Raw genomic sequence first — 26,322 nt, forward strand, 5'->3', positions numbered from 1 at the left:
TAACGGTATAACATTTCACGTAAGAAAGCGTTAAAAATATCGTTCACTCATTTAAATTATTTGTCACTCGTCTTTTTTTCTTTTCTTTTTTTAATTAATATTTGACTAAGTTAGAATTGTGGCCATAATAATTTTGTTACTTCCTTGTATAGCTGGGGATTGCTAACTTTATATTTTTTAAAGGCAAACTATGAAGCGATCCTCACATCTGAACATTAACTGTTTTCACTTATTAAATAGAAAGACAGACAGGAATTAAGACTGTCTTTTCATTAGTGACCTTTTTAATTTTGAGAGTTAAGAGTGGAGGTATGCTCTGGAGAGAAGAAAATCAAAGTTAGTAGAAGCAAGACAGAATACATGTGAAGCTTCAAGGAGCACAGGTAGTGAAGTATACTACACTTAATACATTAATGACACATTCTATGATTTATGGTTAGGAGAAGGTGACACTGACAAAAAGATGGGAGGTAACAGAGCTGAAAATGTTCACATTTTTGTTGGGAAATTAGAAATGAGTATATCAGAGGAACAGCTATGGTTAAAAGGTTTTGCAGATAATGCTAGAGAGATTAGGCTGAGATCGTTTGGACATGTGCAGAGGACGGATAGTGAATATAATGGAGAAAATATGTTGAAGATTAAGCTGCCAGATAGGAGGTTCGTGGATTCAGTGAAGGAGGATGTGCAGAGGCTTGGTGTGACAGAAGAGACAGGAATTACGATTTTTTCCCCCCTCCTCTCATTAGTGACATTTTAAATTTGCTGGCATAAACCACTCACTTAATTTCAAATGCAGGTTCCTGGATTTTATCTCTAACTTGACTCATATTGCTTGCCGAGCAGAATTGAGGAAGTGAAGCAAGTCCCTCCTCCCTCGCTGAAGGGATGGGCACATGTGTGTGAACGCATGGCATTCGTATCCTTTCACTTTAATTTCTAGAGCCTGACTTTAAGACGCACAGCTGCATATCAGAGTTGTGCTCATACAACTTGTGAGGTTTAACAGCTCCTTCTCAGGAATCCCTGTTTTTGGTTATCTCAACTGGTAGCGCCTCACGGATAGTTTAGAAAAAGCCACCAGATTAAGCGATGAGTTTGTGATTGATGCGATTGCTCTCCCAAGTGGTCAGTGGGTGTATTGCAACTATAAATTCTCAAGCAACTTTATGCAACATCTTAGCCAGAAATTCATTGTAAAACCCTCGTGTCTGTTTATTAAAATAAAACAAAATTTTAAAATGACACACATTTTTGGGATTTCCACTGCAGTACAATGGTATGGTATTGTCTTGTTCTGCAGAGTATGAGGTGGCTGTAGCCCCGTCTAATTATAGATGACCATTTGCTCCTTTGGAGAGAGTTATTATTAGATATCTCACAGGCCAGTTGACTCAATAACTATGCAAGGGATTTCAGCTAGGGAGTCCAGTTTTAAAGAAGTGCCTCATGATGTAACTTTACAGTCCACTCACATAAATGAGCGACACAGCTGAAAAACATTTAAAACCAAACATATTTCTGTGATCAAAAGGCTTGTATGGATAGGACTGTTGCTTCTGTGTGTTTAATTAGAAAACAGAAGTATGCAGATTTTCATTTCAAGGCCAGAGCAAACAGGCTGCCACTGACTAACAGGGACTGAAAATTGATGGGATATATTGGCATATGGAGATGGACATATGGCTTTGTTGCACCTCCAGGGATATTTGCGACTTAATTAAGTGGGGGAAATAACAAGGGCATTAATGACTGCACTGAATAAATGGAGCTATCACATATGGGGGCTGTGGCTGAAACCAGGATGTGGCCTTGGCCTTGGAGAAAGGTTGAGGCAGACGTGCTAGGAAATGGTAAAGGTGAAGAGTTTAGAGTGGCAGCCAGACTGAGCTCAGGTCAGATTACAGTGGGGCACTTCCTGAGTGTATGCGTGTGTCCTGCAGGCATGCACCACCACGTTCAAAAGAAAACATAAATAGGCACAAAAATAAAACAAGATCAATATTTTATTTCAAAATAGATTTTGTATTGTAAGCAGTTATATTTTAGGAAGCCCACATGATGAAACAGTGGGACAGGTTATGTTTTTTTCCCCCTTCAGTGCTTCACAAAACAAGGGCACTTTTACACAAGGTATTATGTAACATTTCATAACAGTCAGGTCATGGTTTGTGTGTCGTAAAGGAGAACAATTCAAATTCTCAAAACTTTTAAGACTTAAAAGATTTGTGCGGCAATCGGTAAAGACAGACATGGAAACCAAATGCATGCCTCTGTCAGTAACAACAGCAGGTCAACACATGTGGCTCAGGCAGGTGGAAGGCAAGTCTGCTCCACTTTTTCTATTCTCTGTTTGAGACTAAAACATGAGTCAGGACTACCTGTCCCCCTTTAATGTCCTTGGTGATAGTGTAATTGTAGTGTGAAAGTTTGTCCAAACTTCTATCCCGTCATCAGTCCCTCAAATGTGCTCCGGGTGGTTTTGCAAGCACTTGATGAACTCTGAGACTGGGTGGCCATTGAAGCAGATCTGATAAACGGCAGTGAAAAGAGGAAACCTGCAAGGGCAAATGGAGATTATTAAGGAAATAGTTCCACATTCACATTCTTGCCAGAGTTAGATGAAAAGACTGATATCAATCTCGTGTCTAGAGTAAATATGAAGCAGTAACTTTAAACAAACAAGCTCATTAGTGAGCTTCAGAGGTGCTGACATGTGAATTTGCTTATTTTTGGAAAGAGCCATTTATATTCATTAATCTAAAAGCTGGTGCCAGCAACTTCACTGTGTACTTGTTTGTATGGCACCACTTTCTTCTTGAGTATCCAACTCAAACATATGCCAAACAGGTAAGTATCACTCATTGCAAAAAGGTAAAATACAATATTGATAATAATAAAACACAAGAGAGACTTACTTCTCCACCATGTTTTTCTGTTTCAAGACCTGGTGGACCTCAGTTGCTGTTGCTGGGCCCTGAAGCTTCTGACCATTCAGCAGCTCGTTCTCCAACTGCTCGATGGTCTACAAGGAGAGACAACGAGCGCCACATTATTATCATTTTAATAACAAGAGAGGAAGACTGACATGGGAGAGACACGAGCTGTTTCGTACTTTGCCCGTTTTGGCAAATGCCTCTCCAATCTTTCGGTTGCGTCCACCATAGCAGGTTGTGATGAGGTCGGCGACGCCACAGCTCTCCAGGAAGGTGGCAGGTGAGACGGGGCAGTTAGTGCAGAAAACCTTGGCAAAGGAGATCATCTCCATCAGGCCGAGACGAATCACTGCTGCCTTGGTGTTGTCTCCAAATCCCAGGCCATCACAGAAGCCTGCTCCTACTGCCACGATGTTCTGCAGTGATGATGAAGTTATATATATGAATGTGAAGAATCTTTACTGTGTAGATATAGATGGAAGTGGACTTTTTTAACAAACACTGTCTTTTCTATACAGTAAATACACAGATTCATTTAGATTTAGCTCTGCTGCTTTGGATGCATATGCACAGTGCATATATCTATCTATCTATCTATCTATCTATCTATCTATCTATCTATCTATCTATCTAGATAGATAGATAGATAGATAGATAGATAGATAGATAGATAGATAGATAGATAGATAGATAGATAGATAGATAGATAGATAGATAGATAGATAGATAGATAGATAGATAGATAGATAGATATGTTTAAACATTTAGCTTGGTGAGGATGAAACACCTTGAGTGCGCCACAGATCTCAACAACATCAGACTCCTCCACCACAGTCACGCGGAAGTTGGTGGTATGCATCAGCTCCTTCAGCAACAACCCATGTTCTTTGTCCTTGCACCCTGAAATTACACACAAATAATCTCAATCTGTTCCCATATTACGTTTAATAATATTATTTATCAAAGAAATAAACTCCATACCAATGGTTGTTTCACAGAACTTCTCATCAGCGACCTCATTGGCAATGTTTGCACCCATGAGGACTGTCATTGTGATGCCCAGTTTCCCTCGGATAACCTCTGAGATCAGCTTCAGACCTTCTGGACTGGCATCGACACCCTAAGGTAACCAGTTATGTTAAAATCCCCTCACTTATTTGTAAAATATTTCTCAGGCTTTAACGCACTGTGTTTTGAAAAAAAAAATCTTAGGATGATGTTACCTTGATAAGAGACATTCCTATCGCATCCTTTTTTATGTGATCTTTGATGGTGTCACACACTCGCACAATAAACTGGTGAGGGACCACGAAGATCAGGATGTCAGCTCCTTTCACAGACTCAGCCAAGTCTGGAACAGCCAGCTAATGAAAGAGAGAAGTCAGAGTAAGACCTGGGATCAGCAAAGGGATAAAACACGGTGTATATGCCATCTTCTGGACTCAATAAACAGTCCTAGAGGGAGAAAGAGTGCTGTCAGACTCACCACATTGGGAGGCAACTTGTGACCGGGCAGATATTTCACATTTTCATGGTCTGTGTTGATGATTTCTGTGAGCTTGCGACCGTTCACCGTCTCCTCAAACACCCACATGTTCACTGTGGTGTCAAACTTGTCATACTTGGCTGCATTGGCTCCCACAATCTTGGCAATGGCAGAGCCCCTGTGGACATGGTGACACAGGAAATCATTCTGCTGCCACAAATCTGGCTGGATGAATGTACCAGTTGCAAAAAACTGTTCTCAGTTTTCTTATGTGAAATGTAAAAAACAAATGTAAACAGATTTCTGTGCTCCCAGAGTGATTGAAGGAGAAAAGGTTGAACAAAAGGTTATTGACTATTTGGTTTAGCAGATACTTCTTTGATTTCAAGATGTTCAGATCTTCTTAGGTCAACTGTTGCTTATATCTGGGAGCTTAAACACTGAAACCACCTACACAAAGATCAGTTTTTAGGAATTACAGTAAAATCTCAGTGGCAAACTTAATATTGTCAGTCACTTAAAGACATAAAGAAACCCTCTCTCACTGGCAGATGGACCTCTATTAGTGTATAAAAGGTGAATGTATGTGTTTTAAATAGCTTTAAAATGCTCTTCTAGGCTAGAAAAAATCCAGGTGAAATATATATTTTAAAAAATAAACAAAACAACAACAACAAAAAACAAACAACATTAGAAGGACCTAATTCAATTTCATTTTATATATAAGCTCAGCATAACTGAAGTTAAGAGCTAGGAGAACTCCCTTTAATGATCATATTTCAGATGTCACAGTTGACCTTTTAGGCTACTATGAGATACTGGTCAGGGCCATACTTAGGTACTTCACTAAAACACAGCACCTTTCCTGCACTGCACCTTAGAGCTCAGAGGTTGTGTATTTTTTTGACCACATTCATTTTACATTAATATTTAGGTATTATTTAGGTTTAGGGCAAAGCTGAAATGCTTCCCATCTAACAGCTTTGCCTTTAAAATATAGGTAACCAGTTAATGCATCACTAATAACAAGTATGTATAGAAACAGTCGGGGTCCATTCTGCTGCATTTTGTAAAAACTTTGATACAAACCTATAAAAGCAGCCAACAAGTTTAATCGTAATATAGTATTACAGTATTAAATCTCCATTTGCACTATTTGCCTATTTGCACTACTATGCCTCCTTACTTGAATATTGTATATTGTATATTGCATAGCTTTTTTTTTTTTTGTTATACGTAAAATTGTATTGTATTTATTTAAATTTTTACTTTTTAATTATTTTATTTGCATTTTTTAATCACTAGGGTTTGAGAGTAACGAAATTTCTATTCTCTGTATGTCCTGTACATGTGGCAGAATTGACAAATAAAGTTGACTTGAATTGACTACATACTGCTTCCACCACTAAAATGCCACACTGGCTGAGAGACAGCAATGCCCCATCAGTGCTGACTCAGCACTAATGTTGCAGAATAATGAAAAGGGAATCTTCAGTAAAGATTTTCTCAGGATATCAAAGGTCATCATATTCAAAGAAAAAAAGAATCCACTCTCCAGTCCTGCAAAACAGCAGGAAATTATGAATCATTTATCCACTCTCAGAGGCTAAAGTTGCCTCCTGGCCTCCAAGTTTACCAACTTTAGACCGCCTTCACAAAAGGTCCCACTGTGGGTGTAATCTTACAAACCCCCAAAAATAAAAATACCGATATGTTGATTGGAATTTACTTATTTATGCGCACCATCAACAGACCTCCACCCCACTTAACTCTAAACTGAAAGGATTCCTAAGGTGCACAACGTGATCTAAAGTCCTTTACTCACCAGTTACCAGAGCCAATCACACAGACCTTCTTCTGTGTTGCCATCATGTACTTGATTTTCAACTCTAAGCTGCAGCTGCTGCGAAGACACACTGAAGCCGGGGCGCACTGTATTTATACCGGACACACAGCTGAGGCGCAAGCACACCCTCTCCTGATGGTTGGTCTGCTCTGTTGCCTCACAGGAACAAACTTTTCCACACCGCGCAACAGGATAGTCGGACGGGTTTTTTTTTTCCCAATTGAAAGCAGGCACTCACAAACTTAAGCATACAAGGAATTTTACCTAATCAATTTACACGATTCAATCAATAGAATCTGCGCATTTTAAACCGATTGGGCTCCAGACCAGCGGTCCCCAAACCCCGGGCCTCGGACCGGTACCGGTCCGTGAGTCGTTTGGTACCGGGCCGCGAGAGTTGAGGCTCAGGTGTGAAATGTATAGTTTTCAGGGTTTTTATCGGTTTTATCGTTTACTCGGCTTTCCTTGGTTTTCACGTGCGTTATGAATAAATCTTCTTTTTTTCGGTACCGGTACTAGTTTTATTTTGTTGTATTTATCCGCGACACCTTAAAGGCCGGTCCGTGAAAATATTGTCGGGCATAAACCGGTCCGTGGCGCAAAAAAGGTTGGAGACCGCTGCTCCAGACAATCAAAGCTGCTGATTACATCGACTGACACAATCAGCAAACTTCTGTAATCCATTTAAAAATCAAAACTCAAACGTCGGTGAAGAAGCTAATCACATTTATGCTACTCAAGTATTTCTGTGCACTCTGGGATAGACTTTCTACAAAAAAAAAGAAGAAGCAGCAGCTTGAGTTTAGTTAATTTAGTTTGTATGGAGCCGAATCAGGAGCCACCCTATGACTCTAAGACTAAATTAAGAAAACCCCAATAATCAAATGAGCCCCTATGAGCAACCGCTTGGCGACAGTGGGAAGAAAGAAACCTCCATAAGAACCAGGCTCTGGGACTGAGTCCATTTGGGAATCAGGAGTAAAAGAAGAGAAAAAGTACAACACCAGTACGTTCTGGAAATACAACACTTATTTTAAAAGTATGCAACATTAAAACTAGGGTTGCCAAGTCCACTTCACATTTCACATTCAAGTCCTTACACTAAACAAATCCCCCTGTGCACTTTTCAGGCAGCTTCATTAGTTCACAAAGGATAAAGCAATGTCTTCATTATTAATGCAAAACAAAGGGGGTGGGATGTTTTCTGTTTGAGGACCATTAATCATCTCAGGACCCCTTTAGACTGTTTTCTTAAATAGCCCTAGAGAGGGGTGTAAGCCCTGGCAGAGAAATCATTAAACTACCCAAGTGTACATTTGTTGAATACAGCTCAGCTTCCACCAGCTGCAAGCTAAATCCTCTCTATGCATCAGTATTAACAATATTAATGCACTACATGCCACAAAGGCACGCACTGACTCAGTGACGCGTTTCTTTCAGAGACCACAGGGAGACTTTGTGGAATATTTACTGGTTTGGTTTTGCATGATGATAAACTTTGTGGCTGAAATAACAAATTATACTGTGTGGTGTGTAATAGCAAGCTTTAAATGCAACCCGATGCTGATCCACACAGGAATATGAAACCACATGATAAGGGGGGGGGGAATCACAGACAAAGAAGACATTCTACATAATCCTTTATTATAACATAAGAACATACAGAAAAATAGGTTTGGTCCATGAAAAAGTCTGCAGATTCACAATTCTACAGTCCCACCCCCCAGTGTTGTTTTAAACCCCAGAGGTGCCCCGATGCTTGTTTCAAATCGTGTACCTGCCCAAACCTTTATTAGTGTATTCTTGGAATTCATTATTAAAATGCACATACGCAAACATTTTCAGCCAGGACACTCATTTTAACCTCATACAGGGAAACGACCATTAAACCCACAGAAACCAGGTCTTCAGTCAATGTGTGAAGAAGCTCCGGCTCCTCAAATCTGCTCCACCACATATGTTTTATGACTTCTCTGCTCAGAATTAAAATACACTAAACTAAAAACGCAGGCGTTTTAACTCTTCCCAACTTGCAGGCGACGTGAATCTGACTGCATGTCTCCCTGCAGAGCCGTGCTCGGTTAAACGTCACTGCTGTCTTTACTTTGTTGCGGAGAGCTAAACCACTGGGCTTGGAGAGCGAGGGCCAATTAATAATATACTGGTTTGACTATCTGAGCATAGACAAAGACTTAAGAAAAAGATCAGCCAGGATAAGTAATACAGGTTTACTTCACATCCATCTTCAGTTTTTTCTGCTCAGTATTTACAAAACTTTAATGACTAGAGGTACTCATACTAGCTACTTCAATGATAATCTGTACTAGCTAACAAGACAAGTACGGATATAATACATATTTTTAAAACAAGGATCACTGATAGTAACAAAAAGGAGGAAAAATAAACGTCAAAACAAATGGCACCTTTAACAAATAAAAACGCTTTCCAACAACAATGTATAATCTGCTGTGATTGACTGAGCTTTAAAATGTCTCAAAAGACTGTGCCACAAACTGTGAAAAATAACCAATGGCAACTTAAAACAAGGTGACGTATGAACAGCCAATGTGTAGCAAAAAAGCCCAATTGATTACAAACACAATCACAATCAATATTTAACTAAACGGGCAAGCATCCAGGGGCCAGGCTTGGAGTTGAAAGTGTAAATTTACTTTCCAAAAACGGGAACAAAGAGCCACGCCAGACTCGACACATTCCGGCTGATTTAAGATTATTTTTTTGTTCCAGGGACAATACATTTAAAGTTGCGAGGTACAGTCTGACTTCTGCTTTTCATCTGTGTACAATCTACGTTTTTTGTGAGGACACAGTGTGTCAAAATGAAAGGAATGCTTCTAGCTAAGGCTAAGACATGAAAAAAAAATCAAACTTCAATTAAAGACACTTTTGCTCAAGAGCTCTCGGTGCGAGGAGGAGAAAAATCTGTCATTAAAAGAAAAAAGATAAAGCAGAAACCAAACTTGGGGGGAGGGGGGGGTGAAGATAAAGGAAAATTGACATCCTAGAAAATGCTGAGGCCATCTTTTATCTATCTCTCTCTCTATGTTTGTCAGTTTAAATGTCCCACGCACACACATTAGTTGTCTCCACCAGCAAAACATGTCTTCTCATTTCCTGCTGCATGTGACGACTTTCTTTAGGTGTTTCTGATGCCGAGCGCCTGCTCCAGCTCCTGCCGCCTCTGCTGGACCTAAAAGATGTTTTCACAGAGAGATGATTTAATCAGCAGAAGTCAGCATTAAAAAGCAGATAAAAAAAAATAACAGGGGTATGCATGGGCTCAAAGTGCATCCAATAGTGCTGGTAGATATTTAGCAAGTCACGAGTAAGATGTTCTTCATCGTAGATCAAAGTTTGCTAATAGTGACTGGAGCCAAGGGGGCTGAGGTGGGAAGTGATACTATATTAAATGTATTTAAATACTCTGGGAATATTATGAATAAGAGGAGTCATCTTACAGTCTACCATCCTGAGATAACATTAGCAGAGCAAACCTGGCTGAACTGAAAAAGCATCAAACACCGGACACACTGCTACTTTATAGATGCAGACAGATTGCCACCATCATGTCGTCAGTCTGAACTGTCTTTGACAATGAACAGAAGTCGAGCGGACTCAACTCAACTGGCTGCCAGCTGGTTGTACTCTGGTTATATCCCCATAGAGCAGGAAGGTTGCTGAGTGCAACTGTAATAAATAAATGTAGTGAAATGTGAATTTATGTTTATGAAGATGGCAACAAATATGAGATTTTCAACAATTTATCACAGTAACAGACTGAATGTAATTGCCATATCGGCCATATTCAATCACAGACTGATGGACTGAGTCTTATTGCGACATTTAAGGTAGTTTTAAGTAGGGCTGTTCGATATAACGATATATATCGGATGACGATATAAAAACGTCTATCGTTTCATTTTACGCTATCGTTTGTTTTGTGGTGTCACAAAATAAACTGTTTACGGCAATGTATTATTCATCGTTTTGATCGTCACTGTAGTGGCTATATTAATTTCTTAAGTTCTCTCTTTCTCTTATATTTTATATAACCACACTACGGACGGACAAGCGCTTGTTTTTATGCGTTGTGGTTACCAACAACGACGGTAACACCATCACGTGTCTGCTTGCTTATGTACCACATAAACCTTTCACAATAAAGCTCAAGATCCTGTTGAGACTTTTCAAAATAAACTAAATCATGTGAAAGAGCAGATTATTTACGGATGAGAAGTAAAAAAGAGCCGCCAGGTGCTAAAAAATAAACCTTAGACTCAAACGTTAGAACAGGCTGTTCCCCGCAGCACGCCGTGTAATAAATACTCACAAAGAAAACGGCGGCCGTTACAACTTATGTCTTAAAATGTATAGTTTCATGCATCGGTTAAAACACTCGACTCCAGGTACATGACGTCCAGCTGGAAAGACTTCCCGCAAGACGAGCTGCCCGAGATTCACAGAATTTACAGAAAATGTTACATTTTTGTGATTTATATCGTTAGCGGACGATAGAATTCTTATATCGGGTGGGATGATTTTGGGTCATATCGCACAGCCCTAGTTTTTAATGACGTTGGTAACTACTTTGCAGCAAAGAAAAAAAAAGCTGTGCGATATAAATTTTCTTATTAGATAAATACAGATAGCTTAATTTTGAGGTTAGGTGATAAATCACAATATGTGTTATTGAAATACTCAGCATATCGCAAAAGAACGTTAAAATCACAATAATATTGCATTGTGAGTGAAGTATTGTGATAATATAGCGTGGGGCGTCTGGTGATTCCCACTTCTATTGGCCTGTAACAACAATTTCAGAAAAGGCTCTAGAAATAGTGAAATGTTTTCCTTTAGCTCTTATAAAAATACAATTATGTATAAACTAAGAAAGCATTTAAGACATGATTGTTGACTTCTGTGCAAACCCAGATGGATCAGCCTAAATATGTTATCTAAAAACAAATACTACTGATGTCTATAACTTGATATGAAAACATTCTGCTGTGTATCTACCGGTAAATAGAAAACTCCAAAATGACATCCTATCAGTTATTTACGTGGATGACTTGTTGCACCATGGCAGATTCCACTGAGACATTTTTGAAAACAATGATAAGCCGAGTACGACATATTTAAGTAATAAAAATTAATCATCTGAAAACCACAAACTTCTCTATAAAAGCTAAATTCCTTGGTACGATCTCTTTGCTAAAATAAAACAAAGAAGAAAAGAAAACTGAGTTACCTTGGAGTAGAAGTAACGGCAGACGGCCTCCTGAGCCCACGGCTGGTAGTAAAACTCTGCTCTTCGCTCCTCTTCTGGGTTTCCTACCACATCTGTCATGGTCTGTTAACAGAAAGAGATATTATTGTATCAACCTCCATCTAAACTAGTGCACCAGCTGATAAATTAAAGGGCACAGGGTCTCCGCAAGGCCAACTGGGGATTTGCTTTGAGAGCAGCTACTGAGCTTCAGACTGAATTTGTTCAATTTTACAGTGATCCGACTGAGCAAACACTGCAGGTGGGTGACAGCTGGTCAAGCAGTTAACCGGCTCGCTCACAGAAAGATGGGGGCGAGCATGCATGCAGTCAGACGTTATTAAATGTTTCACGCTCTATTTTGACTCTGCTACACCTGATTGAGCAGCATGGGGTTTGTGTGCATGATCTGAGGTTTCGAGCAATGCACGACGTAAACTCAAGTCAAAGGATCAAATACTGTTAAACTCTAATACCTCCAAATCTGTGGATTGCCAATTTACAAATATGGCACAGAGCACTTTATGACAAAAAAAATCATGCATGTCAAGTGGCTTTCATTTAATTATCTGGTCATCTGTTATTGTCTACTTGTGTGATATTTTGACCTCAGAAGGTGTCTTTTTTTCCCACCTTCTACTTCTGTTTGTTATTCCTGCCATTTCTTTTCTGTCTACAAATAACATGCCCATAATCTGCTTAAAGCTTTGCATTTAAATAAATTTTACAGGAAGTCGGGTCACTTATTTATTTTTACATAAATCTAATCACAAAACAGCCTAAGGAAAAGAAATGGACCCCTGTTCTACAACAGGAAAAAATAAAATGAAAGAAAAGAATCTGTTGCGTTATGTACAGTGTAGGCAGAAATAAAAATAGTGAAATCTGACTGTGGTGGAACAGAATGACAAAATCTGGTAGAGGAAAGCAATGAGTCACATCTTTCTACTTGTGATGCTGTGCATCTTTCTGCTGCGTTGCATTCTTATCTTTTTTAAGGTTGTCAGTGGAGAAACTGGTGCTGCTGCTCTGTCCTCTTTCTGATCCGTAAGGGGTTTATTTCTGAACGGCTGTGTGGTAAAAAGGATTACTCAGCACTTACTCATCTGAGCGAACCTCAACTCCACATTTAGACATAAACTTTAGGCGGTTCAAAATGTTTTTCTTATTCTTACACACATCCTACACAGCCAATCACAGTGATGTGTGTTGGGAGGAGGATTTGATGACATGGTACATCTACTGATGCCTGCTGTGACTAGAGATAATAAAAAAAGCTCAATGCTACTTTAAGATCCTCTCTTAAAGTAGCAGGACAGACACACTCACCTTGAGGTCTCTGCACTGGGACTGCAGCCAGTCATTGATAAAGCCCTGAGGATCCCTGGCAAAACTCAACATGAACTCCCTCTGGGTCTTCAGCTGGTTAATGGTCTCAATGGTTTCATGGATCTGAGAAGAATCAAGCACAAAACAGAAAGCCTGTCATGTTAAAAGACTTGATGTAGCTAACTAAATTAACAGGTGTTTAGTATTCCTCAGATCAAAACGATTACACCAGGGACATCCCTTTATAAATCTTTTATTGCACCATAAATTATACGAGCGGTTTTAAAACCTCTAATTACACTGATATATCTTTCCTATCATTTTCTCTGACACCTATGTAGGCAATAACACACACACACACACACACACACACACACACACACACACACACACACACACACGTCACAAAACAAAGGCGGACATCCATCCATCAATCTACACATGTATATGTATACATATACATGTGCGTATTCATAAGAGTCACCAGACTTGTGTATTTGATGCTGTTAACATATACAGCACACATATACATACATATATGCTTCAATATAATGCTAAACAACTTAACTTGGAATGAATGAATCAATTAAACAGGGTTAAAAAAAAAAATAACACTAATGTAGTCGACTAAACTAAAAGTAAGAAAACACTGAAAGTCCATATTAAGCACCTAAATCCTGAAATTACACTGTCTGTACAAATATAAGAGCCATTTCAAACCATATTCCTCGAAAATCAGATTGTATTGTGGTACTCTGGGCCACACAGAATATTGCACATTACACACACACACAATGACAGATTACTTTGCAGATAGTGGCTAATGCTCCTGTCAACAGGCAGAATGTGGTAATACATTTTTCCATTCGAGTGGTAATATGTTGTTTATAGAGCCTGTATACAGCCGTTCCTTTTCTAGATAAAAGAGTTGCAGATCTGTGCTGATTGGTGTGGCAGTTTTCTGTCCTCAAACCCAACATTTAAGAGGTTTACATTAATAAAATATGAATAATTTATTTAACTAACAAGTATTTCTGGTGCCAGCTAGTGAAGCCAGCTACTTTTAATCATCCAGTCACGAGCATCCCTAAAAAATATGGATATAACCTTGGCCTGTAATTAAAAGGTACTGTAGTCTCTAACCAGCAAAAGTGAACATGCACAGGGTAATCAAAGGGGAAATAGTTGCATCAGAGTGCACTCATCAACCGGCTCTCTTTTGGGGATTCAAGCCTCAGATCTCCATTATTTCTGCTATAAAAACAAGACCCCAGATGTGACCCTGGATTCCTTTTGGAATTTAAAAGAGACCAATTTGCCAGGATGGGGAGGTGAGTGACTGCAGGAGGGGGTCCTGAGAATCTCTGCCTTTAAAGTGAATCACAATTATCTCAGCTCATAGAAGACTTGCCGTACCTATGAGACCATTATTCTGTTCAATTTTTTCTTCCATGATACAAGGACCTATTTCCGCCTAAGCAGCACTCTTTCCGTGTATAAAAAACAAAAAACATAGACATTAAAATGTGTTTTATTATTCACTGGCTACAAAGCCTGGCTATGTCTTGGCATAGGGAAATATTTCGAAAAGTTTTATTTTGGAAAACCTTAACAGAGGTGCTGGGAAAAAATACGAGCCCCATCTCTGGTTTTTAAGATTCTCAGGCTTTCAAAATGCACTACAAATAGTTCAACAAGGCTAAGCTACAGGCTTTTTCTAATATTAGGCCAGCAGGAACAGGATGTATAACAGCAATCCTCACCAAACCCAAAAGAAAGTAACAAAATGAAAGGCGTCTGTATCCTGTAAACAATCTCTGTTGTTAGATTGTTGAGTTGCTTTAGAACAAAGACTCCACAGAGGGACGTCTTTTTGCTGAATGGCTTTGTGCCTTATCAATGTGATTACAGCCATCCCAGTCAAAGTAACGGGCGCTAGCAGGAGGTCAAGAGGACCTGATCGACCTCAAAACGGAGTAAGAAGCCAGTAATACACAGGCAGCAATTTAAGGGAGCAAATATGTGTGAAATTGCCCTCAGCAGGTTCACAAAATGGGAGACAATCAAAATGATAGGTTCAATCAAAGATTGCTTGGCTGTGTGTGTGTGTGTGTGTGTGTGTATATATATATATATATATATATATATATATATATATATATATATATATATATATATATATATATAAACAGCACATTCCCAGTTGTTTTAATCTTTTTAAATTTGCAAGATCTGCACATTAGAAAAACCTGCTCACTGCTTAGAAAAAAAAAAATCAAAGAAAAAGAAAAAAAACTTCGCACACTTCTTTTTGAGCGAGTACACTTTTTTCCCTTCACTACAGAGGGAGGTGATTTAGTAGTTAAGTGATCAAAAGGCCACACAAAACTCTAGGAAACAGGAAACACTACTCCCACTCTGAAAACACAGCCCTGTCTAAAACTACCAGTAACATCCATAAAAAGAACAGCGAGTGACTGCTGGGTGAGGTATGTACCTTGTTGTCCAGCCCTGCTATTTCCTGCTGGCTGGCTGTGGAGAGAAGGAAGGAGTTCATCTGGGTCTTCAACGTGTCGTCCACCTCCACATCAATGTCATAGCAGGCAGTCTTCTTTTGGTCATTAGGATCCACACTATCAAAACAATACAGTTTACTGTGTACAGTATGTTTTTGTTTTTTTACAGTATGTGATTAAATCACATTAGCAACAAGTGATTAAATTATTCAACAACAGCAGCAATCCAAACCTAAAAAGGGTTAAAATTCTCATAGACAGTCTCATAGCTTTTTGAGCATTTAGTGCTCGCTGCTAATTAAGACAAGAAAAATAACTAGAAGAGAAACAATAACTGAGTCAAAGCATGGATCAGTGGACAAAATTCATCAGAACACTTCAGTCCAACAAAAAAATTAGATTTTTTCCCCATTTACTGACATACTGATAATGATTTTTGTAGAATCAAAACATACCTGATCAGATGGTTGATGATGATGGGCTCTGGGGGCATGAGAAGTGCATGCAAGCGCTGTGGGATCTCAGAAAACTTCATTCGCTGAGTCTCAAAGATCTGCAAAATGAAAGTATGAAATAAAGAATGTTTAGATAAACATGACTTCACTACTCTGCAGCATCCAGCAGAATACACTGGTTTGTTCACGTTAAGAATATGCCTGACAACCACATTTAAATTGCGTTAGAGCTTGATAATGCTTATTATGCACCCTGAAATTCTATCAGTTCAGTAGGAATAAATCATTAACCTTATAAAATCCTATGTTTATGTTGGTAGAGCAGAAAAAGCACCAAGAGACTGGACAGTGACCCAGATGGAGAGAATGTCTCCATAAAAGGATAGATAGAGAGAGGGGAAGGCGAGCTGTTCAACATCCACAGCAGGATCCAGAAAAACTGTGACACCGGTTGCTCTTTCCAGCTACCAGCTAATGTTCATCACATTTAAGAAATGGAGTGGGCCGCCTTTTGGTGAAACTCAAGTAACAAAATGTACCACTTCGACATGTCCGATGTGTGAAAAAAGCAACTGCGCTCACCTGCTGCAAGTATTTGTCACAGTTGATGAACTCCCGCTCATGTGGGTCCTGGAGTTTGTGGGTCTTCACGTACTGCCACAGGGCCTGAATGATGACGGGTCTGGTCTGGGTGTGGATACCCAACATACGGGCCAGTCGGGGGTCCAGCTTGAACTGAGGGGGCTGTGCGGCACACAGAAAGACGAAAAGGTGAGTGAATTCATGAAGAAATGTTTCAAGATCACTCGCTGAGAACAGAGTCTGTTTACCTGGTAATCAAGCATGAGAAGGACGGTGCAACGAACACCCACATCACCTGGCCTCTTCACCTGGAAACCATCGGTCTCCTGGGTTGTCGCAGTCCTATGCCACTGAAGTGATACAAGCAGCATTTAAGGAACAAGTAATTAGTTAAGTCTCCAAGTTAATATTGTTCATTAATATCAGTTGATCTTAATTAAACGCACAGTATTATTCACAACTTCTGATGTTGGAGAAGCAAAACAAGAAAAATAACAAAGGATGCAGTGTCATGAAGTATTGTGAGATCACAGAAGTGGTCTACTTTAAGCGACTTATGCATAAACTATGGTCATGTCCAAGGAAATATATTATTGTGTTGTTTACATTACATTTAGTCACATATATTCACCCTAAATCAGTTCTAATTAAGTAGCTACCATTATCTACCATCAACCTAACTTCACTTCGGAGCAGTTAGTACACTTATACTCGTTGAAACTAAGAATATATTTATAATTCAGTCATTGGTTAGCTCTGTCATGTGTTTGTAACACTCAGTTTAACAGTGTGCTGATACCAGTATTTTAAAACTTATCAGTACAAAAATCTTCCATATTATACTTTAAATTACTCTAAGAACTATAAAAAGATATTCAACAAAAACATGATTAGAAAAGTAATGAACATTGATACTTTCAGATGTGATAAAAAAACCATCTTACTTCCACAAGGTGATTATCTGGACCATATAGATCTTTGTCCAGCTCGATCACCAAGGACTTGAAGAATGAGGAGAACTTTCTTTTCTGTTTCGTGGCTTCATACTTTGACACGGCTGTCTGCAAACAAAATTAAATACCACGTTAAGTAAGCTGCCTGTGATATTAGGCTGAAATATTTTTAATGAAAAATTAAAGATAAAGAAATAACACTGAAGCTGTTTAACAGTCTTAGGTCCGTGTAACCGAACAAGACCATCATAATCTTAATAGTTTGATGGTAATTTTTTGACCCTACTGTGGAAAATAAAAACTACTTTTTACTTTATCCCAATACAGCAAACCAGCTAAGCCATACCTAACTGGGCAGCCACAAATAATTACTATAAACTGAACAAATTTGATAAGCTTACATCTTCCAGCAGACGCCCCTCGACACGTAGCTCCCATGATGCAACTGTGCCCTCTCCATCCTCAGCATCAGGCTTTGCTGGGTTGAAGGTGTTGGAGATAAAAATCCTTAGCTTTCTCTTTTGCTGAAAACAATAATAGAAAAGAAACTTTAAATTTGTGTCTCATCAGTTAATCAACACTGACTTTATAGCTACACTGAGTCTGGACCCATTATAGCCATTTTCTGGACTGCATTATTTTCTCCCTTCATACAAGTAAAATATGTATTTATATATAGAGATCTCTATAAATTGCCTATAAAAATATAATATAGTATAAAAACATATAAATATCTATAAATTATCGCTATAAATACTTCAGAGTACACACTGACATTAAACTGGACTCTGTTTAAAAGCACCACTGCTCCGTAGAGGAAGGACGAGGGCAGTCCCTTCTCTGAGGCGGCTGAGGTCTTTTAACATCTGTTGGACAATGCTCAGGATTTTCTACAAGTCTGTTGTGGCCAGTGTCATCCCCTATGCTGCTGCATGCTGGCACAGCAGGTTGAGGGTCACAGATGCCAACAGACTGAATAAAAGGAAAACTTGGGATGTAGCTGGACTCTCTAAAGGTTGTGTCGGAAAGGCGGATGTTGTCCAAGATAAGAACAACGCTGGACAATTTCTCCCACCCACTCCATGACGTGCTCACCTTGCTCCATCTAAAGCACAGTATACGCTGCAATAGTTGCACACCCTTAATATCACATCCTCTACAGAGCAAATTAAAGTTAATATGATAAGAAGGGCACTGCAATGTCAACCATATATATTTAATTTTGGGTAATGTGCTAGGATATTTATGATTAGAGCTATTTTGTTATATTTTGTAACTTTGTAATATTTTGAATGATTTAATTTACTTTACTTAGTTACTGTTTTTACTGTCTTGGAGCAACTGTGACCACATAATTTCCTCTGAAATTAATAAAGTATTCTGATTCTGATAGAGGTCCTTTGTAGAGCCCTTTTATGTCCTCTTCCTTTAAAGACACTGATTTAGAGGTGGCTTTCTTCAGATTAGCTGCTCCTCAAACGGTAGATTTTGGTGTGTGTGTGTCATATGCTCACATGTGAGGAACATAACAGGGATTATCAGAAGGATTAACAGTAGAGAAAACGTTGAAGCCAAGTATTTAGAGCAGACTGAAACCTTAGCCAAATCAAACATTAGCTCCATCTGCCTCGTCGGCCACTTGTGGATAAGGTTTGCTTTAATTTACACAAAATATGTGTGTTAACATCACAATATTCAGAAATCTTTTCATCAAGTGCTACAACAGTCAATAAAACCATTAGGCAGCGTCATCATCTGAACAAAAACAGTGTGGTGCAGAAGATCAAGGGAAAGTAAGCAGCAATCTGTAAAATGTAGACATTTGTTCTGACTAACTCTTCACTGACTGACATCACTCTTAAATGACCAGTTAAAGGTAACATGGAACACCTGTGATGAGCTTGACTGAAATATACCTTAATTGGCCTCTTGAGGGCCTCCTGAATGTCCAGCCTCTTGCGCATGATGGTCTGGTCCAGCTTCCTCTCAAAAGCCAGCAGATCCATGTAAGCCTGAGACTCTGGGACCAGTTCCCTGATCTAGGAGACAAAGGATACTAGTGACTACAGGTGTCTTTAGAATAATCTTTAATAATCACTTATTATTGGCCAGGACTGAGATCACAATTATTGAGTATTAGAACTCAAAATCATTTAAATAGACAGTGGATTCATTAAACTTGTAAAAAGAAAACTTTTTATTCAGGCAGATATCCTTGAACTTTAATGATAGTAAAAGAAAAGAAAAAATAGTGAGTGACAATATGTGCTGAAATCAAAAACAAGAATTTGTTTTAACCCTTGGAAGCATCAATCGTAATTGAAATTAAAATCTGTAACCTGTACTTCTTTTTCCATCTGTCAGTCTAAGAAAACCCAGTTTCTCAGTTGTTCATACTCTCCCTGATTCCAGTCTGAATGTGTACGTGTCCACAGGGTCTGTGAGCCACGGGTGACCACATATCTGCTGCCTGCTCTGCTAGCTTTACATGCTGGGTCTATTTCTGCTGAAAATGAATCTCAAGCTTGACAGATCAAGAGAAGGAGAGAGAAATCTCTCTTCAGAAAAACCAAGATATTGCAGCAGACATTTTACTATCACACCACTAACTACATTTAAATAAAGTGCAAGAATAGATCAAATACAACAGCCAGCCTTACTTCCATATGGTGTTCTCTTATGAATGCTACTCTGTTCAGCTGTAAAATATATATGAATAAATGAAAAGGATATCACAAGACTGCAACTTTAAATTATAATATCCTATGAGAAAACAATGTTGATGTGCGATTTAATATAAGATTAAAAGGATATAATAGAACTCTTTTCTTGACAAATTTATGATTGACATCCACACACTGGAGAACACCATGAGTGCCTAAAATTGGGGTTCAACGTAACTAATGACCTGATGGCCCAAGGCTCCAAAAAGAGTGTCTCAGGCAAGCTGACTTGCCAGCTCTTGGCCCATTTGAGTCAGCGACATGTCATCAATCATAGTTATGAGTTCACCTCAAAAGCAAACTGGCTGAAGTGAATCTTCACTAACAACTACTTTTTCCCCCTGCAGTCAGTATATTCACATTAGTGGGATCATATGAGGTCAGTACTATAAATCAGTTATTCTTAGCAACTCTGAAAACCAGCAGAAATGCGAGGGCTTGACGGTGAGCGTTTCACTTGGATTTGTGACTTAAAACAGAAATGTGCTGATTATTAAATGTATCACATGATTCAGGACAAATGGTAAATGGAATGGCTCTTATACAGTGCTTTTCTACTCTGAGTACTCATAGCACTTCATACAACTTGCCTCATTCATATTTTCTATGCTTTTTCTACCTAAGTGCTTTCACACACATTCATCGATGAGCAACTTGAGGTTACAATCTTGCCCCAGGACATTTGACATGCAGAGATCGAACCACCAACCTTCCGATTAGTAGCTGACCTAGTCTACCTCCTGAACTACAACCTCCATTTTCATGATACAAGATAAGTAGATCATTTCTTTATCACAGCTGAAGTTTATGTCCACCCTGCAGCCTATTTTCACATTTCACACACAGGGAGATGAAAGACAGGGAGATCAGGTGGAGTGAGAGAAGAAATACTTCTAGAGTTAATAGCGATTTTGTTCATTACTGTCATCACAAAACCTTTGGAGGTCCCCATTTTGCATTGTACAGTGCTAAAATCTTTAGTAAATTGCCCAAGCACTTATAGTTAGCACTCTCTAAATCCCAGCATTTTAACCAGGGCACTTTAAAGACCAACTGTCCTTTGTTTGGAGCCACTTAAATTAAAGTTCACATGGACTGCCAGATGTAGCATAATCAAAGCTGGAATTAATGGATTGTTCATGCACTGTGGTTTGATTAATACTCACCCTCTGAGGTAGAATTTTATCAGCCATCTTCTTCTTCTTTGTGCTGCGAAAATAAATCATCGAAACAATAGGCGTTTGAGTGCAAGTCAGAGCAGTTTTGTGTGTCTTTACAAAAAGACAAGGAAGTCAGTCAAATTCTTCAGTCTGTGGGACACATTTTCCAGGTACCATGTTCATATACACTTGCACACATACAAAGACACAAAATAATAGTCCCCTAAAGAGAGGGCTGCAATAATTGTGATAAAAAAAGCATGCTGAGTAGGCAGCGAGTGGGGACTTACTGCTGGTTGCGGTTCTGTTGTTGCTGAACCTGCTGAATCTGTTGAGGAGCCGGCCTCTTACGAGACGGATCCATCACACCTGGCATGCCAGGACGGGACACGGGGCTGTTGCCGTATCCCGGAGGGCCCATAGCTGGTCCCTGAGGGGTCATGCGACTGGAAGGAGGCATGCCTGGTCTCTGCATAGAAAATAAGGCCATGATCACACAAAAAGGCCGTTGAAATTTGTAATTCTTTACATGTAGAACGTGTAGAAAAGATACATTTTGCAGATTTTAAACAAGACACCTTAGCCTTTATTTTAAGGTGTGTTAAGAAATAAATCTGTGGACCAACATGTCTTACAAGTTTTCTATGAATTGTCACAACAAGTATTTGAGGTAAAATTCCATTTTTCTTATGCTCAAGTGATCAGTTTCTGCAGCTACTATACTGGGAACTGATTGGTAATTCCTAATTTTGCCTTTTTGCCTCTCTCTCCTTATCTTTTCTTTCTTATTTCCATTATTTTTACACTAATGTATATGTGTATCTATATATATGTGTGTGTGTATCTATCCACACACACACACACACACACACACACACACACTTACTTTAATCCCCAAGCATAAATTCTGGGAGGTGGTTTGTGTAATAATGTATTTGACTTCAGACTGTGTTGGTATGAGGAAAGAACACAACTTGAAATAAACGATAAAAAAAAAAAATCTTTTACTGCAGCCATCAAATGTGTATAAATTGTTCCTGAATAACTTACAAACAGCAATCCTCTCAAAGGTCCCCGATCGACACATAAATGCTCACAACAATCCAACACTTTCCTACCGACCTTGTGGTCCAACATGGCAAATTGTGCTTCAAGTGGCAATTTAACCCCATGACTATCTGTGACTATGTAGCCCTGGCCCCACCCATGCACACAAAAATTGAATGTTTGCAGCTACAGTGGCAGAGACGCAGTTCACGGGTGTAGCAATAAAACAACTCTGAGCCTTGCTTATTAAAAAAAGAGGGAAAAAAGGGGGGAAAAAATCTGTTTCAGGTGAAAATAACATCTGAGCTGTTGTGTAGCTAATTCTCAAAAGTGAAAAGTGCACAAATTAGGATCAATGTTTGTGAAGACTTGAAGACAAAAGCACATCAAAGTTTTCTACCGTTCCATTTCAGTCCTTATTGATCCGAGAATACATTTGTAGTGTTTAAAACAAAATGCAAAACTGACACAGTGGGAAAACGTCAATGTAAATTTGCAAACAAAACATTTGCAGCACATCTGCTGATGTAAATATATTCTAGAAAATTACAAATCCCACAACACACAAAAAACTCAACACTACCACTCTGAGACACAGCCCACATACTTTTATATCTGATGCTTCATATTAGCAGTATCAGCAAATTTATGCATGCCTTTCATTAAAGTAAATAGACAAAAATCACCACAGTCAACTCACCAAACCATGTGCTAAGAACTCAAACAGGCGACTTCTTGTATTTGACTGCATGAATGCAGGCGAGAGCAGCAGATAAGTGACAAATCACTGATAGCAGCTTTTCCTCCAGCAGTCAGTCCAACAAATGTGACAGATGAAGGCAAAACACACTCTCTCTTCATCGCATGGTGAACAGTGAAAGAGAGGAAGAGTGAAGGACATTGACTTCTCAACAATACAGGCCAGATGAATGGGCTCTGCCTTTTCCACAGTGTGGTGTAGGCAGATTGGGGAAACATGCCGATCATTTAGTACTTTTTACACTATACATCAGCGCAACCTTGGCTTGCCTGAGAACAAGTGGAAATCTGCAGTATTTAGAGTATGAAGTCTCTTTTGACTATGGTGTGAAAGGCTGCCAAGGACGTTGGAAGGGAAAAAAATATGTGACAACCATTTACTGAGCTGTCTTTCTGGTTGGTAGTAGCTAAGAAGCAAACACTTAAGCTGTGGATCAGTGATAAATGACTCATCTTTATGTCTTGATTTTAATACAATTCTCTTATCTTAAGACACAACATATTAGCTGGAGATGACTCAATCCAATGCAATATCGGGGGAATAAACCCAGGACTACAGATCAGGATATGAAAATTTATACTCTGATACTAAATATGAATGCAAGAGCATACATGGGATAATAAGACCAAGAAACCAAAGAGTTCTGATCAAATATCATAGTAACGGAGCATGCACGCAGTATATTGCTGGAGCACACAATCAGCTTTAATGTCCATTCATTTGAAAACATTTAGGATCGGAAGTCCTGATTACTGAAAATGTTTGCTTCTTGGTCATTTTCTTGAGACCCCACTGTGCAGAACGACGTGTTGCAGGATGTGAAAGCAAATGAAAGATTTCCGTTTCTTCAGCCAAAGGGAGCTCACCTTTAAATCTCAGTAGTCACTCATGGACCTTGATTCTGTTACATAAGAACTAGAAGGAGAATTTGGCAGCATCTTCTGCCTTGCAGTTAAACTTCTGAAATGATCAGTATCTCCATATTAATATAGTGTGGGATTTCAAGATAGAAAATGAGCTGCTGTCATTTTAACTGCTTAAACATTTTTTCTTTCATTTTCTGTGCATCTGTGAGCTGTGCATCTCTATATGTATTAAAGGGAGGTTTTTAAAAATTATATTCCAGGGATTTCCACCCTCGACATACAGAAATATTCGGCAACCTAATCAACATCACCGTCTGGAGTTGAAACAAGTTGGTCTTTATCAAACTATTTTGTGGTTCAGAGTCAGGCAACTGTGAAGGTGCACTTTGCATTCACCTTCACAGTTCCCCATATTCATTCTTCTCCCATTACAGTCAGAGTCGGTCATATTAGCCTCAAAACTATTTTACAATATTTTAGGGAAAATTGCAATTATATTTACAACAATACAGGGGGAAAAAAACAACGTTGTATTGGTGACTGTAGCTTGCAAGCAGCAACATTTAATAGTGCAAACAAAGTGAAGGACGTTTTCCAAGCTGCCGTCACTGATACCGCTGACTGACATAAGACAGGCTGGTAAATAAATTACAGTATTACCAAGGCAACCAGAGCCTGAAACATCCACTTTAGACCAAACGCAAGCAACACAGCAAATGTGGATGGGATTCTGGAAATGTTTAATCTGACAGGAAGTACACTAAAAATTGTGTTTTTTTTCTTCTCCCCGAGACCAAAACATCAAGTTTCCTAACTAATAGAATCAAATGAGTATGAGGACCCACCTATGCAAAAGTGATATAAATCAAAATATTATCACAATATCTTGAAATACACAAATCTTAAAGCAAACAAACAAGATAACTAGTGGCTGAGAGTGAATGCACCACGGTTTTATTGTGTATTCATTGTGACAATTTGTAGAAACTGCCTCCTTTGGACATCTGTTTAATGCTATCTATTTTACTGCATAATTACTCTGAGTATCTCTGCAATTTAGGGGATCATAGACTACTGTTAAATCATGTTTAATATGTGTGTATCACCAGCAGGTCCGTAAGTACATTTTCGACTATTTCGACAAGTGTTTGCGAGGCAACTTTCCCCTTTCTGAGACAGACAAACAACAAACCAGTTACTGTACATCCAGTTTGTTGATGCTATACTGGCAAATAAGATTACATTTACCAGTGCTGCTGGTGGACAATGTTAATGTGTTTTCAAATCAATTCTGCACTGTGTAAATGTTAATAGATAGTGTCAATTATTATATTTCAAATGTGAGAAACGACTGCAGATTAATCTTGTAATTATTATTATTATTAATTGTGACCAATCGACTAACCGCTGTAATCTGATTTGAAGATCAGAAAATATCAGCTTATAAGACTCAAAATTAACAACTAAACATCCTTCCAGCAGTTTAGATGTGTAGTGAGTTCATGCTGAGATCCCAGCGTTTCTTGGTACTTGGTGTACTTTGCGGCAGACCAGTGGGCTCACTAAACAGACTTTACAAGTTGTAAACACCAACTTCGACGAGACAAACTGCACCAGCTAAACACAGAGTGAAGTCTGCTACTGACTGGCACCTCTCCTTAATCATCGTTTCTGTATGTTGTAAATTTACATTGACACAAACTAATATTGATGCAGCCGATTCATTCAAAACTAGGCTCGACTTATAACAACTTCTGAGTTCAAACCGAGCCTGAACTTCACAAACTACAACTCCTAAAACTTAAGGGATGGTTTAATTGTTAGGTTTACCAACTACACGGTGCACATTTTGGGTCTTTTTGATAAGAAAACTGGTCGAAATACAGTTAACAGTTAGCAGGGTTAGCAGGCTAAGCTAACTGGATGCTGCGATTAGCTAGCTAACCTTAATGTTAGCGGGCGGGAGGGTTAGCAAATTCAAACAACAAACAAACTCTGATGGTCATCCTGAGCGACTGGTGAAATATTTCAAGTACATCACCAATTTTGAACCGGGCTGCTAGCTAGTATGAGCTGTGGCCTACGCTGGTGAAGGGGGTTAATGCTAGCCACTAGGGACAAAGCAAGCGGAGCGAGGCTTTGTTCTAGCGGACTCGCTAACGCGTCAGCAGCAAAGATAGAGCGATATCTTACCGGGTACCCAGGCCCGGGCATCGGTGAGCGGTACATGTGGTTCTGCGCGGCAGCTGATGGTCCCATTCTTCCAGAAGGTGTTCCTGGTCCCATGCCTGGTCCTGCACCCGGTACCGGTGGTCCAGGTCCCATTGCTCCACCACCACCCGTCGGTGCCGACTGAAACCCCCCTCTGGCCGCCAT

The 26,322-nt window shown here is 39.2% G+C and overlaps 2 protein-coding genes across 2 annotated transcripts; both read right to left on the bottom strand.

Annotated features, from left to right (window-relative positions):
* Nucleotides 1–2,002: 2,002 nt before the first annotated feature.
* Nucleotides 2,003–6,349, bottom strand: LOC146632744 (glycerol-3-phosphate dehydrogenase [NAD(+)], cytoplasmic-like). Its single transcript, XM_085354640.1, has 8 exons — nucleotides 6,248–6,349; nucleotides 4,423–4,600; nucleotides 4,160–4,300; nucleotides 3,918–4,056; nucleotides 3,724–3,836; nucleotides 3,116–3,352; nucleotides 2,919–3,025; nucleotides 2,003–2,558 (listed from the first exon to the last, which is right to left on the bottom strand). Exons 1-8 carry the CDS (start codon nucleotides 6,292–6,294, stop codon nucleotides 2,462–2,464), a joined length of 1,059 nt encoding a protein of 352 aa, XP_085210766.1. The 5' UTR covers nucleotides 6,295–6,349; the 3' UTR covers nucleotides 2,003–2,461.
* Nucleotides 6,350–7,952: 1,603 nt separating this feature from the next.
* On the bottom strand, nucleotides 7,953–26,322 carry smarcd1 (SWI/SNF related BAF chromatin remodeling complex subunit D1). The gene is made up of 13 exons (XM_085354641.1): nucleotides 26,140–26,322; nucleotides 21,564–21,742; nucleotides 21,280–21,322; nucleotides 19,307–19,429; nucleotides 17,792–17,914; nucleotides 17,382–17,498; nucleotides 16,686–16,787; nucleotides 16,438–16,599; nucleotides 15,856–15,953; nucleotides 15,382–15,517; nucleotides 12,885–13,007; nucleotides 11,538–11,639; nucleotides 7,953–9,479 (listed from the first exon to the last, which is right to left on the bottom strand). The coding sequence occupies exons 1-13, from the start codon at nucleotides 26,320–26,322 to the stop codon at nucleotides 9,426–9,428; spliced, it is 1,545 nt and encodes a 514-aa protein (XP_085210767.1). The 3' UTR covers nucleotides 7,953–9,425.

This window comes from Diplotaxodon limnothrissa, linkage group LG5 (genome assembly GCF_057381915.1).
Source record: "Diplotaxodon limnothrissa isolate DT_005_m linkage group LG5, D_limnothrissa_male_GT1.1, whole genome shotgun sequence".
NCBI lineage: Eukaryota > Metazoa > Chordata > Actinopteri > Cichliformes > Cichlidae > Diplotaxodon > Diplotaxodon limnothrissa.